The 14,754-nt window shown below is 43.2% G+C and overlaps 1 protein-coding gene across 1 annotated transcript in view; it reads right to left on the bottom strand.

Moving 5' to 3' along the window:
- Window positions 1-14,754, bottom strand: part of LOC136853056 (BUD13 homolog) — a 33,533-nt gene that overhangs the window by 12,876 nt on the left and 5,903 nt on the right. The window contains 1 exon segment of the mRNA XM_067128294.1: window positions 5,808-5,936. Coding sequence (XP_066984395.1) covers window positions 5,808-5,932 — 125 coding nt within the window. The 5' untranslated portion in view covers window positions 5,933-5,936.

The following is a 14,754-nucleotide window of genomic DNA, read 5'->3' as shown; positions in this document are numbered from 1 at the left end:
TGTTGTATCAACTTCATTGTCACTCGAAGATCCTCCAGACACTTTGCTTGTGATCTGGCTCTGATTAGCCAGTCGTCCAGGTACATCGATATCCGTATTCCTTTTAGATGTAACCAGCGAGCTACGTTCGATGCCACTCGTGAGAAAACGTAAGGAGCCGTGTTCAGTCCAAAACAAAGTGCTCTGAACTGATAAGTTGTCCCGAGATGCACAAACCTCAGATATTTTCTGTAGTTCGGGTGAATTGGTACGTGAAAATACGCGTCCTGTAGGTCTATCGAGACCATCCAGTTTTCTTGTCTGGTGCCTGCTAGGACTGACGCAGATGTCTCCATAGCAAACTTGACTTTGCTTATGTACTTGTTCAATGGACTTACGTCCAGAACTGGTCTCCAACCCCCCGAGTTCTTGGGTACCAGAAAAAGTCTGTTGTAAAACCCCCCTGACGAGAGGTCCTTTACCTCTTCTATTGATGATTTTGATAGCATCTGGGTCACCTGTTCCTGAAGAGCTACTGCTTTGCTCCCCGAGCAAGTAGTTGTCAACTCTAACGGCTCTGGTGAAAGAGGAGGTTTCCTTAGGAAGGGGATCTTGTATCCTTCCTTCAAAACTTCGACTGTCCAGTCGTCCGCTCCCCTTTGGCTCCACTCTTGCCAGAAGTGGGATAATCTGGCTCCCACTTGTGTCTGGAGGATGTTGTGTTCACTTCCTGGGTTTCGGTTGTTGCTTGGGGTTCTTACGAGGTTGTCCTCCAGAAGCCATTCTCTGACTCCCTCTCGAAAGTGCTCTCCCACGAAAGGGCTGACGCGTAGGAGGCGCCTCCTTCTCCTTCCTGGCTAAAAAGTTTGCCGGGAGAACCTTCCTAGCAGTCCTTGTAATCAGATCTTGCGTTGATTGCTGTGCAAGAGCTGCTGATAAATCCTTCACCAGCTCTGAAGGGAAGAGTTGTTTGGTTAAGGGAGCATACAAAAGCTCTGATCTCTGAGCGAGAGTCACTCCTGACGTAAGGAACGAACACAGCATAGCTCTCTTCTTAATGACACCTGCTGTGAAAAGGGCAGAGAGCTCGACCGTCCCGTCCCTCACGGCTTTATCGAGACAGGTAATAAGGTGCATCTGCGAGTCGTTCCTCTCATCTGTGACCTCTGCGAGAGCTGCGAGAGTCCAATCCATCAAGCTGAAGACTTCAATTGTTCTGAAGATGCCCTTCAGCAAGTGGTCCAATTCCGAAGTGGACCACAAAACCTTGGCCTTTGACAAGGCTGTTCTACGCGAAGTGTCTACGAGTCAGGAGAAGTCCCCTTGGGAGGAGGCAGGAACTCCCAAGCCGAGAGCTTCCCCAGTCTCATACCACACGCTAGATCTAGAAGCCAACCTAGTCGGGGGAAAAGAAAAAGTTGTCCTTCCCTGTTCTTTCTTCTTCAAAATCCAGCCATTCAGTGTTGAAAAGGCTTTCTTCACTGATTTTGCTAATACTGTCTTCTTGAAGGAAGAAGACTTTTGGGGTCTCCCCATCAAAACTGCGAGGGAGCAGAATCCGAGGTACGGGCTGTTGAAAATCATTGGGAAATAAGTCCGCCAACAGCGAAAGTAGTCTCTTCAGATCTGCAGCATGAAGAGTTTCTTGCGTCTCTTCCTCCGAGATCTCTTCCAAAGGATTAGCTATATCCGATGTCGAGCGAGTGGGGAATCGTGGTAACGACATGTTTGCATGCGTCACGCATGCGCCCAGCTTGCTGCGAGAGGAGATGTCGAAAGCAGTGGGGAATCGTGTGTGACGTCATGTTTGCATGCGTCACGCATGCGCCCAGCTTGCTGCGAGGGAGCGTCACGAACCTTGTCACCTCCCGTCACGCTTGCGGCTTGCTGCAAGGAAGCGTTTATGAGAGCTGCAACCTGCAGCGAATCCGCGTCTTCCTTGTTGTTAGCGTCTTGCTGTTCTAACTCTTGTCTTACCCTCTTCTTGGGTCTGTTGATGTCCTTAGGTTCCTTTCCGTGTGGTTTTTCTCTCAGTCCTTGCGACTTGTAAGAATCGAAAAGAGACACAAGGGACTGCTGCATTTTTGACAAAAACTTGACTTGTGGTGCCGCTTGCTGCTGAGGAACAACTGGAGATGGCACTGGACGAACTTCTACAACCTCGGAAACTTTGGCTGGGATCCTACGAGGATGAGGTGGTGACGCCGTTTGCGACACGCCCCAATCTGGGGGTGGGGGAGAAGCGTGAACTGAAGTGATGTACACGTCTTCTTCCTCCGATGAGTTCTGCGTCTTACGCCTCTGTTTAGGCGCGGAAACGTCGTCTTCTTCCGATAGGAATTTCTCAGGAGAGCTCCATTTGCTGCAAGAGGGTTGTTGGAGCGTGACGGGGGACCTGCGTCTCTTGATAGGTCTAGAAATCTGAGATCGACGCCATCCACGTTTGGGTCTAGCGTCATCCGAAGATGAAGAACACGTCCTCATCTCGCCTTTCCTGCGGCGAGGGGGAGCGTCCTGGGATGCGTCAACAGGATCGCTCAAGGGGACGTCCGATCGTTGTTCAACATCTCTCACCTCCCTTGGCCTGTCGGCGTTCCTTCTCCCAGCGGTTGGGGAGCATGGAAGAGGCCTAGGGCTAGGAGCGTGACAGACACGAACGGACGCACCCTCCACTGCACTAACAGTCACTGAACTTTTGTTGTAAACTATGCACTGCCCCCCACATCACTTCTCTATCCGAAGTAAGGGATTGTACTGAAACTCCCAAGGCAGAAATAGCATTCATAATATCCTTCAAGGATGGGTTACTTACCTCCGCTTCCGTCGGCGGAACGGGTACTACTACCTTAGGGCTAGGATCAGGAATATTAGAATCAGACAAGTTAGAAAGGACTTGACTATCAGAAGACCTAGCTGACAGAACACTCGAAGATCTAGCTCTCCTAATTCTGTCCTTCTCCAATCGCTGTACATAGCAATCATATTCTCTCCATTCTCTCTCAGACAAACGTTCGCACTCTTTACATCTATTATCAAATGTACACACATGACCTCTGCATTTCTTACATACAGTGTGGGGATCAAGGGCAGCCTTAGGAAGCCGGGTCTTGCATCCCCTCATACACATTCTAACAACAGAGTCAGCCATCTTGAGAATTCAAAAGCAAGTTCCAAACCGGAAACCTACAAACTAATTGACAGAGAGAAAGAGAAATCCAGGGAAAATTAATATCAGCGAAAGCCAAAAACGAAAAACCAAACAATGGGTACTTCACCAAAGTAGACAAAGTAAACCAAAAAAGAGCGAATTTCCAACGTGTTGACTAGAACGACGGCAGGGAATTTCTGAGGACAATTGGGAATGGTTCTAGGTACCTAGTAGAGGGCGCTCAGGTATGGCCACCTGGCCATCTATCGGCGATTGCCGCGAATTTTGAATTTCTGCCGTGCGTGCGACGAATCGGCGGGATAAAGCTATATATATGTAACTACCAGGGAAGTTAGATATTTAAAAACCCTTGTTCAGTGAGAGAAAAAATTGCATGCAAATTATCACAGAATCCTTGTGTTTAATTATCACAGAATCCTTGCGTTCAAGTGGTTCTAATTAAAAATGTTTGTGAATCAGCTTACAATACTTTCAAAACAAAACAATAAATTTTAAAGGTAAATTGTATTTTTATAGGTTTACAAACCACAGCCTGTTATATGGGCTTTGGCTGTAAGGACAGAAGGGGACAAATGAGGTGGGTTGAAACATATAAAAAGGTATGGTTTATATACCGTATCTATTAAAAATACAAATTATTTTTAAATTCTTTTACTTCTTCTTAGAGAAATACAAACTATTGCCTTGTATGTAGGAGACTTACCCCTTAGATGGGAGGTAATTCCTGCAACTGACTGGAGTTGAATATGTACTATCATGGAAGGTGCTCTAGCACAGAACTTCAGAGAACCATGACATCTTCTGTAAGAGACTTCATGTTGGAAGGTATCTTAATTCTGGCTATTACAAAGTAATGGGTTTAGAATAAGCTCTACCACATCACCCCCCTTGTTAAAAGATGAAGGACTGAGGGAGAAGCAACCTAGCAACTAGTACCAGAATTAGATACCTGATGTGTACTTACTTAAATCCTGTCTGACTTCACCAGTTACTTTGGCCTAGATGCTGCTCTCAAAAGGTGGACATGGATGGCAGGAGAGTCCAGTCACTCAATATTCACACCTCAAGACTTACACTACACTTTGGGTAATTGGATGATATAATTTCCTATCTGAATGGAGCTCAGGGGTTTTCACACCTTGTTGAAGGTACCCAGAGATTTGTGGACAATGTTTCTCACATAAAATGATGCAAAGGTAGTCACCTGCCTTCTATATTTCAAATACCAAAAAGTTCATCTGAAAAGCAAGGGATAGCCTCACAACCTTAACTTTATGTGCTCTTGAGCAAGTAAGAGGCCAACCTCCTCTTCTGAGGATTCACAGGCCTCCCTGATTACCTCACAAAGCCAGAAAAAAAAGGGTTTTGCTAAACTCCTTCTTGTGCTTACCTATACTAATGAAAAGACTTTTACATTCCAGCCTCTGGGAGTTGGCCCAGTTCAGATAGTAGTCAACAAGCAACTCATCTGGGCTGCCACCCATGAAGTCTTGGAGGGAGGGGATAGATAAACTCAAATCTCTTGTCTGGAGCTAACAGGTACTGAGTTTTCACCAGAAACTCAGGAATAAAAGAAAAATGAGAGATCCCCATCCCTTTAAGCTGAACGAGATAGGGCAGGCTTATACAACTCCCCCACCCTTTTCGCAAAGGCTAAGCTAAGAAAAAAAAAGTCTTGACAGTAAGGTCTTAGTCCATATCATGTGACAGAGGCTCTGCAGAAAAAGGGACATGTCCCACCTGGGAGGCCAAATTTCCAAGGAAGGTAACTTTTCAAAGTTCTCATTAGCCTAAATACGTGGAGAGATCTAACCCCTTCAGATTAAAGACCTATGACAGCTAAGCAATACCCTTTTACTGCAGAGACTGAAAAGAGTCCGTCTCAGGAAAGGTTGGCAAGGAAGTCTGTGATACACTATATTGACACTCTGACCAGAGAAATGCACCTTCTTTAACACAAATCACAGATGATGACACACATTCCTTGGCTCGGGAAGAAAAGATTAAAAAATAATTATGATGAGTATAAATAAACTCTGGAAGGATATAGGACTGCAAGTGTGATTAAAATAGAATACATGAAGACAATGACCAATTTCCAAAACTGGGCTATAATCATGGACTACAAAGCACATTCAGAGGTGAGAAAAAGGAACTTTTCTGGGATGTAAGGCACTGGATTTTCTTTCAACAACTGTATTTCTGGGTCCAAAATTGTGAACTGGAGCAGCAGTAAGGTTCAATTTACATACTTTGTACTCATTTGGTTAATACATTTAGCCCTAGAATGAGTTCCTGAAACATAAATTGAAGTGTAATTGACTTCATCACAAATTGTCAATGGTATAAGTAAAAGAATTTTAAATTTTTACATAAAAACACATCTTAACAAAAGAGCAATACATAAATAAGTCCAACTGCATTGATTACATCCCACAAAACAATTAATGCACTGGAATGACACCAACTTTATTTTTGATACTGCAATCAAAGTATCATGTGTTTTTATTGGGAAAATTATATGGTTACCTTGACTGTTGTACACAAAGTAAATAAATAATCAATTTCAAGCCATGCCAAAGAATATTTACAAGACAGAGTTTAGATATACAAAGTACGAGGAAGAAAAGAAATATTGTACAAAACCTGCCATACCTACCCTTTACTCTGCATACCCATGGCGGACTTATCCTTTTTTTTCTTCTTTTTCTTTTTCTTCTCGCCATCATCACCACCACTTAAATATTTCTTTAAATATTCTTTTTGACTCATTGGTGCTGCCATTTACCTGTGAACACAGAAGACTATAAGATCCTATGGTAATATCTTCGTAAATTCCTCATCTCTAAGTAAGTATATCATCTGATTTGGAATTCATAGATTTAATTCTTGCATATGTTCTTTGTGACAGCAGTAATACAGTATCCACAAAACATTACCACTTAGTCAAAGGGTATGTTTTTAAGGGGTTACTATTTAACACTTTAACATTTTTGTTTTTATCCCTGCACTGGTATTATCCTCCATTACAGCAATATTTTACCAGTCACTGTCATACAAAAATATTTTGCTAGGCAATATTTTGAACATCAATAAATGTAAATCTACATACTGTACTTGTTTCAATCTATTCTGCTTTAGTTCTGATACCTGCCTATATACAATATGTATGAGTACCACTTTTAGTAAACTTTACAGCTCTGATAAATTACTTCAACAATAATTTTACTGGTTCCTGTGATAGGTAACAGTGGGTTAGATTACTGTAAAGTACTTGCCTGTCACCTGAATACTATACCAGATTTTAAAAGTAATTCATGTTTTCATAAGTACACAAACCACAGTCTTTAAGTAGGAGCATTCCTCAGCACAAGCTGAAAACAGTCAATGAAGCTTGGTAACAAGGTGTTACCGTAATTGGTGATAGGTAGGTGAGTACAGGAGTCCCCCCCTCACTGCCATATGACAGCATTTTTTCCTTTAACATCCAGGACAATGTGACATAGTTGAGGTGGGATTATGATACCAGACTCTGGTTTGTACACCTATGAAAAATGCAAATTACTTTTCAATTTTGTTATTTGTTCCTACAGGCCTACTAGCAATCATTATTTATGTAGAAAGACTTGCTCCTTAGCTAGAAGGGTAGTCTTACAAGGGATCATAACTCCTGTAACCTTCTAAGCAACCTGGCATAAGGATGAAAGGTTAAGGCCCTGAGCCAAAGTGAGATGTGTCTGGATTCTTACTCCAGGAAAATTTCAGAGAATCATGCATTACCCAAGCAGAAAGGTGTAGATAATAGGTTTACCACCCCTCACCACCCCATTCCTTGTTACAAGGGAGAGCAGATGGAGTTGAACCTTATGAGCCACAGTTCTACAATAGGATGTTCAATTTTGAAACTTACCTGCATCATGGCCTTTTACAGCACATACTTAGCCTGACTGCAGAAGTCCAAAGGTTTGTGGGTGATACAACCTGATGAGGAGCCACCACTGTACTAAGAAGTCCAAAGGTTTGTGGGTAAAATGTAAATGAAGTAAAGGTAGTCTGGCACCACCAGACACCTGTCCTTATTACCTGAGAAACAAGGCAAAGCTTCTGACTGTGTGAGCTCTCACCTAGACTGGAAGATCATCCTTTTCACAGAATGACCTGTACACCCACCTGTTTGCTTTGCAAAGGCCCCCCAAAAAATGCGTTCTTGCACACCTATTTCTGGTTCCTGCATGTAATAACAAAAGGGCAGCAACCCTCTTGTGTAAGAGGTTGGTTCCTTTTATGACAGTACCACAAAGTTTGCACCTATTACAAAAGCATCTCATCCTTCCTGCATTACTTGTAAAACCTCTTCCACTGCAAAGGGGACCAAATTACACACTCCTTGCAAGAAGAGTAGGGACTGCAAGTCCTACCCTTGCAAAACAAATAAAAATGGTGAGGATCAACACTAACGGACGACAAAAAGTGGCCACACACCTATTCACAGCCTGTAAATCTATGCTGCTAAAACACTCTTTTTGGCAACATCCATCAAATAATCAAAACACATTCCATATTCATCAACGAATATTAAAGTTACAGCCTCAATGAGGATGTCAGAAAATGAGCACAGCAGAAGACAGTTGTTGACCCAAGATGAAGAAAGCGTTGGCTTATGGCAGGTGAGTGGGGAATTGCCCCCACTCACCCAAATAGCCTAAAGCACTACCAATTACACACCTTGTTAGCAAGCTTCAAAGACTACTGACAGCTTGCAATGAGGAATACTCATATGTCAAAAGGGTCTGGTTTGTATTTCATCAGGAACAAATACTTCTAAAATTTTATTTCTATATAAGTTATCCTTCAATAATCCAGATTAATAGAACCAAGGGGCCATCAGATAAGGGCAAAATCCGGATATGAGTAAAAAAAAATCTAGGGGCGTTCAAGGGCAACTCCATACCCTTCCTAACTTTCCCTTGTCAATACCACAGACTGTAAAAACTCAATATACTTATAAACATCAACCACCACACTGCAAACTGAAACCTTTATGCAAAAGGCAACTACCTACCATTTTTTTTCCCATATTTGTAACAAAATACAATGTACTACATAAATACACTTTAAAAAATGTAAACTCTTCTTTTTCTCTCTCTCTCACAAATGACACAATTCAGTGGCCAAGTACAATTACATAGCTGATTCCCACATTGAATGGAGATGGGAATGTTGGACATATCTATCCCAAAACATTATTAATAGTTATGAGTTTGAGAATAGAAATTTGCTAACATTGAATCAATGTTGTTGAACCTTACCTGATAAGGGAGCTGCTACAGGTAGATACTGGCTCTGGTTGGCACTCAAAGCCTTGAGGGCCTACTACTACAGTGGGTGCTTTGTAGCGATGGACTAATTCCCGAGGGCTAGCAAAGTACAACAAGATGCCCCTGCCCAGGGTGCAGTACCACACAAAATAACCAGATTAAATAGTCACCATAACCACCAAAAAATCAAATTAAAAAACACCAATACCCAACCGTAAAACCAAAAGACTGGAGGGTACTCCAAGTACATAGTACTCCCAGGCTCCCCAAAACTCAACACCCTAAGCAAGGCGAAGATATTAAAGAAAGGACATTGCTTTCTATGTTTCCTTCCCCAACACCACGCCAGCCATGTAAAATGGACCCAAGGTACTGCATTGATCGTAAGTAGTCTCGATATCCCTTAAATAATACGATGCAAACACCGACTTGCACCTCCAAAATGCCGCTTGCACAACTGACATGAGGGATAAATTGCACTTAAATGCCAAAGACGTAGCAACTGCTCTTATCTCATGGGGTTTTACCTTGAAAGAGGAGAGTGAGTCTTCGTTCACCATGGAATGTGCTTCGGAAATCAGATTCCTTAGAAAAAATGCCAGAGCATTCTTAGACAAGGGTCTATAGGGATATTTCACAAAAAACCAAAGGTTTCCTGAGGTACCACGAATGTCCTTTATTCTGTGAAGATAAAACTTAAGAAAGTTCTTTCTTCTTCAGACAGCCCCACTATCTCAGGCAAGTTCTTGATCGTAAAAAAACGAGGCCAGGGATTCGATGGTGATTCGCTCTTAGCCAGAAAGTCTAGGGAAAAGGAGCAAACTGCATTCCCCTGAGAAAATCCTATGTTTCTGTGTAAAGCATGGATTTCACTGGACCTCTTAGCGGTGGCCAAGGCAACCAGAAAAAGTTTCCTGGTTAGATCCCTTAAGGAGATAGATTGCATGAGCTCAAACCATGAACTGGAAAGCCACTTAAGAACCACCTCTAAGTTCCAGGACAGCAAAGGTTTTTCTTTAAGCTTTGCAGTGTCAAAGGACTTAATAAGGTCAGACAAATCCTGATTTGATGATAAGTCCATTCCTTTATGGCAGAAAACTGAGCTAAGCATAGCTCTGCATCCTTTAATGGTAGAGGTGGAAAGTCCTTTAGCGGAGCGTAGGAACAGAAGAAAGTCCGCTATTTCTGCTACAGAGGTCTCAGAAGAGGACACGTTATTTTGTCTGCACCAGGACCTTAAGATGGACCATTTTGCCTGGTAGACTTTGTCTCAAGACTGTCTTCTACACTTCGCAATTGCGTCTGCAGCCGCTCTTGAAAAGCCCTTCTTTCGGAGCAGTCGCCTGACAGTCTTGGTGGAACCGACAGAAGTGAGGTTGCCTGAGAAGTTGTTGCTTCTGTGGCAGCAGTCTCAGGAAGTCCGCAAGAAGTTCTAGTAGATCCGGGAACCACTTTCTTGCTGGCCAGAAGGGGGCTATCAAGATCATGGATAGGTTTTGATGAGACCGGAATTTATTGATGACTTGCCTCACTAAACTGAATGGGGGAAAGGCATACAGATCTTTGTTGGATTGGACCAATTCTGTGTAACATTGCATCAGCTGCCCATGGCAAGGGATCTGGAACTGGTGAGCAGATGAGAGGAAGTCTGTGATTTCTGGAGGACATGAACAAATCTATCATGGGTTTCCCCCAGAGCCTCCACAGATCCAGACAAACCAATGGGTCTAATGTCCATTCTGTGGGAAGGATCTGTCTTTGACGGCTCAATTCGTCCACGAGAACGTTGAGTCTCCCCTGGATAAAACGTGTTGTCACTTGAGTGTCGTTCTGATGTAACCAAAGAAGAAGGTCCCTTGCCGCTTCGCACAGGGAGAAAGAGTGGTTTCCTCCTTATTTCTTGATGTATGCCAGTGCCGTCGTGTTGTCTGAATGCACTGCTACTGTCCTCCCCTGAATTTCTGAAGCAAAGCACTGTAGGCCCAGAAATATCACCTGTAATTCTTTTACGTTGACGTGCCAGTTTTACTGTTCCTGAGACCAGGTCCCTGAAACTTCTTTCAATCCTAAGAGCTCCTCAACCTAGGTTCAACACATCTGAAAAGAACTCTAGTCTGAGGTTCAGAGGATGAAGAGATTTCCCTTCTGATAGTCTCTTCCTGGAATTCCACCAACGAAGATCCTCCTTGATTTCCATCGTTATCGGGAACACGAATGAGTCCGGGAACTTTTTCCTGTTCCAGCTGGCCCTGAGGAAGAACTGGAGAGGTCTCAAGTGAAGTCTTCCCAGAGTGACGAATTGTTCCATGGATGAGAGGGTACCTAAAAGACTCATCCACTGATTGGCCATGCAAAAGTTTAGATTCAGAAATTCTTCCACTGTCTGGAGACACTTTTCTATTCTCTTCGGACTGGAAAAACCCGAAAATTCTGAGAGTTGATCGTCATCCCTAAATAAGGAATCTCCTGAGAAGGCATCAGGAAAGACTTGTCCCGATTGATGAGAAGGCCCAATTCTTGAGCCAAGAGAAGAGTCACGCGAATGTCCTCCATACATTGATCTTTCAAGCGGGAACATAGTAGCCAGTCGTCTAGATATAGGGAGATCTTTATCTCCATCGAACGAAGCCATTTCGCTAGGGAAGCCAATACTCTCCTGTAGCTCGATCTAGATAACTTGGAAGCTGGGAAACAAAAAACTGCTTTGCCTTGTTCCCTCTTCTCAGAAAACCACCCTTCTACTTTATCCAGTGCCTTCTTTGCTGAAGAGGAAAGAACCAAATTCGGTAATTTCGAAGAACCGACTGAGGGGGGTTCCATATAGAAAGTCGAAGCAGGAACAGAAGGAGTAGCTGGCGAAAAGAAGCTTGGATAAGTCGCTAGCAGAAACCTTAACAGCGCAGAGTACACCAACGAAGGAGCATCTTGCTATGGAACCTCTTCCTCAGAAGAGACAGGAGAAAGCAATAAGTCCGCTGTCATCTGAGCTGTAGGAGGAGGCTTCTGAAGCAAACTGAGAATATTACCCAGTTTGCTCTGAATCAGGTCAATTGGAGGAGGAACAACGTCCGAGATGACACTACTAAGAAGCGGTGGAGGAGCGGGCGCCAATGGATGCTCGGGGGGCGCTGTAGAGATGGGAGCCAATAGCAAAATTTGTTGGTGAACGGGCGCCAGTGGGCGCTCAACCGCAAACAGGAGTTTGGGGGCTTCGATGCTGGTTGCTGATGCTGAATGTAAAGATGAAGGTGCTGGGTGCGCAACTCCTGATGCAGTAACCCCTTTACCCGACGAATGTCTCCACGCCACAAGGCGCTTAGGCGCCAATTTACGACCATCGTCAGAAGCAGAGAACTGTTCTGGGGTATCCCAGTGACTACACGACAGGCACGCTGAATCCTTGCCCTTCTTACAAGGAACAGGGGAAAGAAATCTCAAACTCCACTGCACGACACTTTAGCAGGCATGACTTGTCCGCATAGCACCATGCGCACCTGGGACTAAAATCTTTAGAGCTGGAGGACATACAGTGAGCACTCACTTGAAGGCCTTTCCAATGGCCTTTGGTTGTAGTCTGGGATTCATCAACAGACTGAGCCAAGGGGGCGATGACTTGGGGGCAGACCCCACCAACCCAGGCGCTGGGGAGTATATCAGGGGCCTTGGCCTAGGAGAATCGGCCAACAGCCACCTCTTCCACTACAACTGCACTTGCAATGGGCGCCACAAGGCGCTCTGACTCACTTTTATCCATAAGCACTTTCACCGATGATGCTAATTTAGCGATCGAATGCACAATCACTTCAGAGCGCGTGTCAATTTTCGACTCCGGACTGGCAATGGTGTTGGGGTCAGAGACGTGACAGCCAGGTAAAGGAGAGGGTTGCACAGGTGGAGGAGATGGAATGGGATCGGAAGAAATTACAGGTGCAATTGCATCCAGCTTAGTGGATGAATCCTGACTAGCTACAGCTTCACTAGATTCCCTAGCAATAGCTTTCCTCTGCCTATCTCTAGCTAGTTTCTCGAGATGTGCATCTAAAGTCTTCCACTTCTTAATATCCCAGTCATTACACTGCTCACAAGGTAAATCTACTGAACATGTTTGTCCCCTACATAGAATACAAACAGTGTGCGAGTCGTAAGATTCTTTAGTTAGTCTAGAATTGCAGCCTTTGCTGCAGTACCCAATACTAGAACTACTATACTCCACAGGCTCCTTCATGGCGAAAAGGGCAGGGCATGGGAGGTTACCGGCGCTGCCACATCAAATATTCCCACTCACGTTGTGTGGTATATGAAGGCAGCATAAGTTATACAACACAAATATAATTGGTTGCTAATCAATTTTTGCCAATTATTAAAGGCCCTCGTAATTTTCTAGCATTTAACAACAATAAAACAACACGTTTATTCTTAAACGTGACAAAAAAATTTCCAGCGCTGCCAGTTCCTCTCTCACGTGTTAAGCTGACCTCAGGGCATAAAGATGTCAAACAGCCCGTGCCTCCACAAGGGAAGCTCAGTCAAAACACTCACTGACTCATTAAGGAGTCTGTCGCCTAACAAACAACATGGAAGGAAGTCCTCGTTCCCGCATTAATCTTTATCCACAGGCTCGAGAAATCGTTCATAGGGTCGTTAAGTACTTTTCTAAAGAAAAGGCAAACCGTGGACCCATTGTGGATATCAGAAAAACACTGCAACGCGCCTCAGAAGCAACAATGATACCGGAGAGAACAATCAGCAGGATTTGCAAAGAAGGCAAAGATACGGAAGAGAGATGTGGCACAGCAATTTTCCTGGAACGGGAGAAGCATCAACCGAGAACCGTGACAGATGTCAATTTCGACAAGAGCGTTTTTAGAACTGTTTTTATGTAAGGATGGAAGTACCAACGCTTGATATAATCAAAGACGCGTTAAAACACAATAGAAATATTTTTCATCGGGTACTGGAAATTCATGCAAAGGTATCTTGTATGTTATAATGATAAAAAATAGATACAAAATCAAAAAAAAAACAATGAATTTATTGCGCTCTCTTAGTCTGTCAAACCTGGACTAAGTCTGTTTCAAAAGAAGATATATGAATAGAAAAATGTTATGAATACTCTAACTGGAAAGAAACGAAGGACCATATTATGAATAGATGATAAATTAAATATATATATATATATCTTATTTATGTAACCTATGTATATTTATTTATCACTTATCTGTCTACATTCAATATACAATCAGAATGCCTAGCTCTCCTTTAATATCCTCTCTCTCTACCTCGGAAATAATATATTTTCATATATATTACCGAAGGGGAATTTTTAGTTGATAATAAGTCCACCGTCCCATGGGGTCGAACCAGTGATACGGGACTCATATATATATATATATATATATATAGCCTACATATACAGTATGTATGTTTATAGACACATATACTGTATATGCACAGTAAATTGACACAAAAACAAGTAAATTAAAAGTGTGGAAGTCCAGTAGCGTGAGATAATCACAAGGAAGGTCCAAAAAGAGATTCAATGAGGCCTATATGAAAAACAGAGACCTGGGAGAATGGAAATATTTTCGAAGGAGTGTCGAGGCAATAGGGAACACAAAGAAGTATACTGCTCCCAGGAGACATTAACAAACGCCAAGGAGGTTAAACCTCCTTGACAGAAGCACGGATTAAAAGGGGTAAATGGGAAGGGTAGGCCTTTAAAAACTCGAGAGAAGTACATTTGGCAACGTAGGGGACAACGCCTAAATCGCCATGAAGGCGCCGATAGAGTATAAATACTTCACCAATTGAAGATAAGGCAAACAACCAGCAAAGTATATATTCGAAAATTCGAGCTGCTGCCAACCACAGTCCTTCAACCACAGCCGGCAGAGACAAACTGTACCTTCTCTTACACCCAAAAGTGGGTGGGGCACGTCGCCATAACCAAAACAAACTAGCGTGACCCACAATTTCAAAATTTTGAGCTGCCGGTTAAAAGAAACTAATAGCTATGCAATTACTGGGTAAGTTACTTATGTAAAAATACAAATTACTTTTAAAATTTGTCATTTGTTCCTACATGAATACAAACCATCAGTCTTTACATAGGAAGTCTTACTGATAGGTGGGAGGATCTGAGTAGACTCCCTAACCGACTGGAGGTTCGCCTCACCTAGGACTTTTTCCTGGTCGTGTAATGTCGAGCGAAGGAATCAGTCCCATGTCTCTGATCAGGGGAACAAAAGTGTGCTTGACTGTCAGACTTCTGGGCTTTTAAAAGTAATG

The sequence above is a fragment of the Macrobrachium rosenbergii genome, chromosome 3, assembly GCF_040412425.1.
Source record: "Macrobrachium rosenbergii isolate ZJJX-2024 chromosome 3, ASM4041242v1, whole genome shotgun sequence".
In the NCBI taxonomy this organism is placed as follows: Eukaryota; Metazoa; Arthropoda; class Malacostraca; order Decapoda; family Palaemonidae; genus Macrobrachium; species Macrobrachium rosenbergii.
This window is presented reverse-complemented; position numbering and strand designations above follow the sequence as displayed.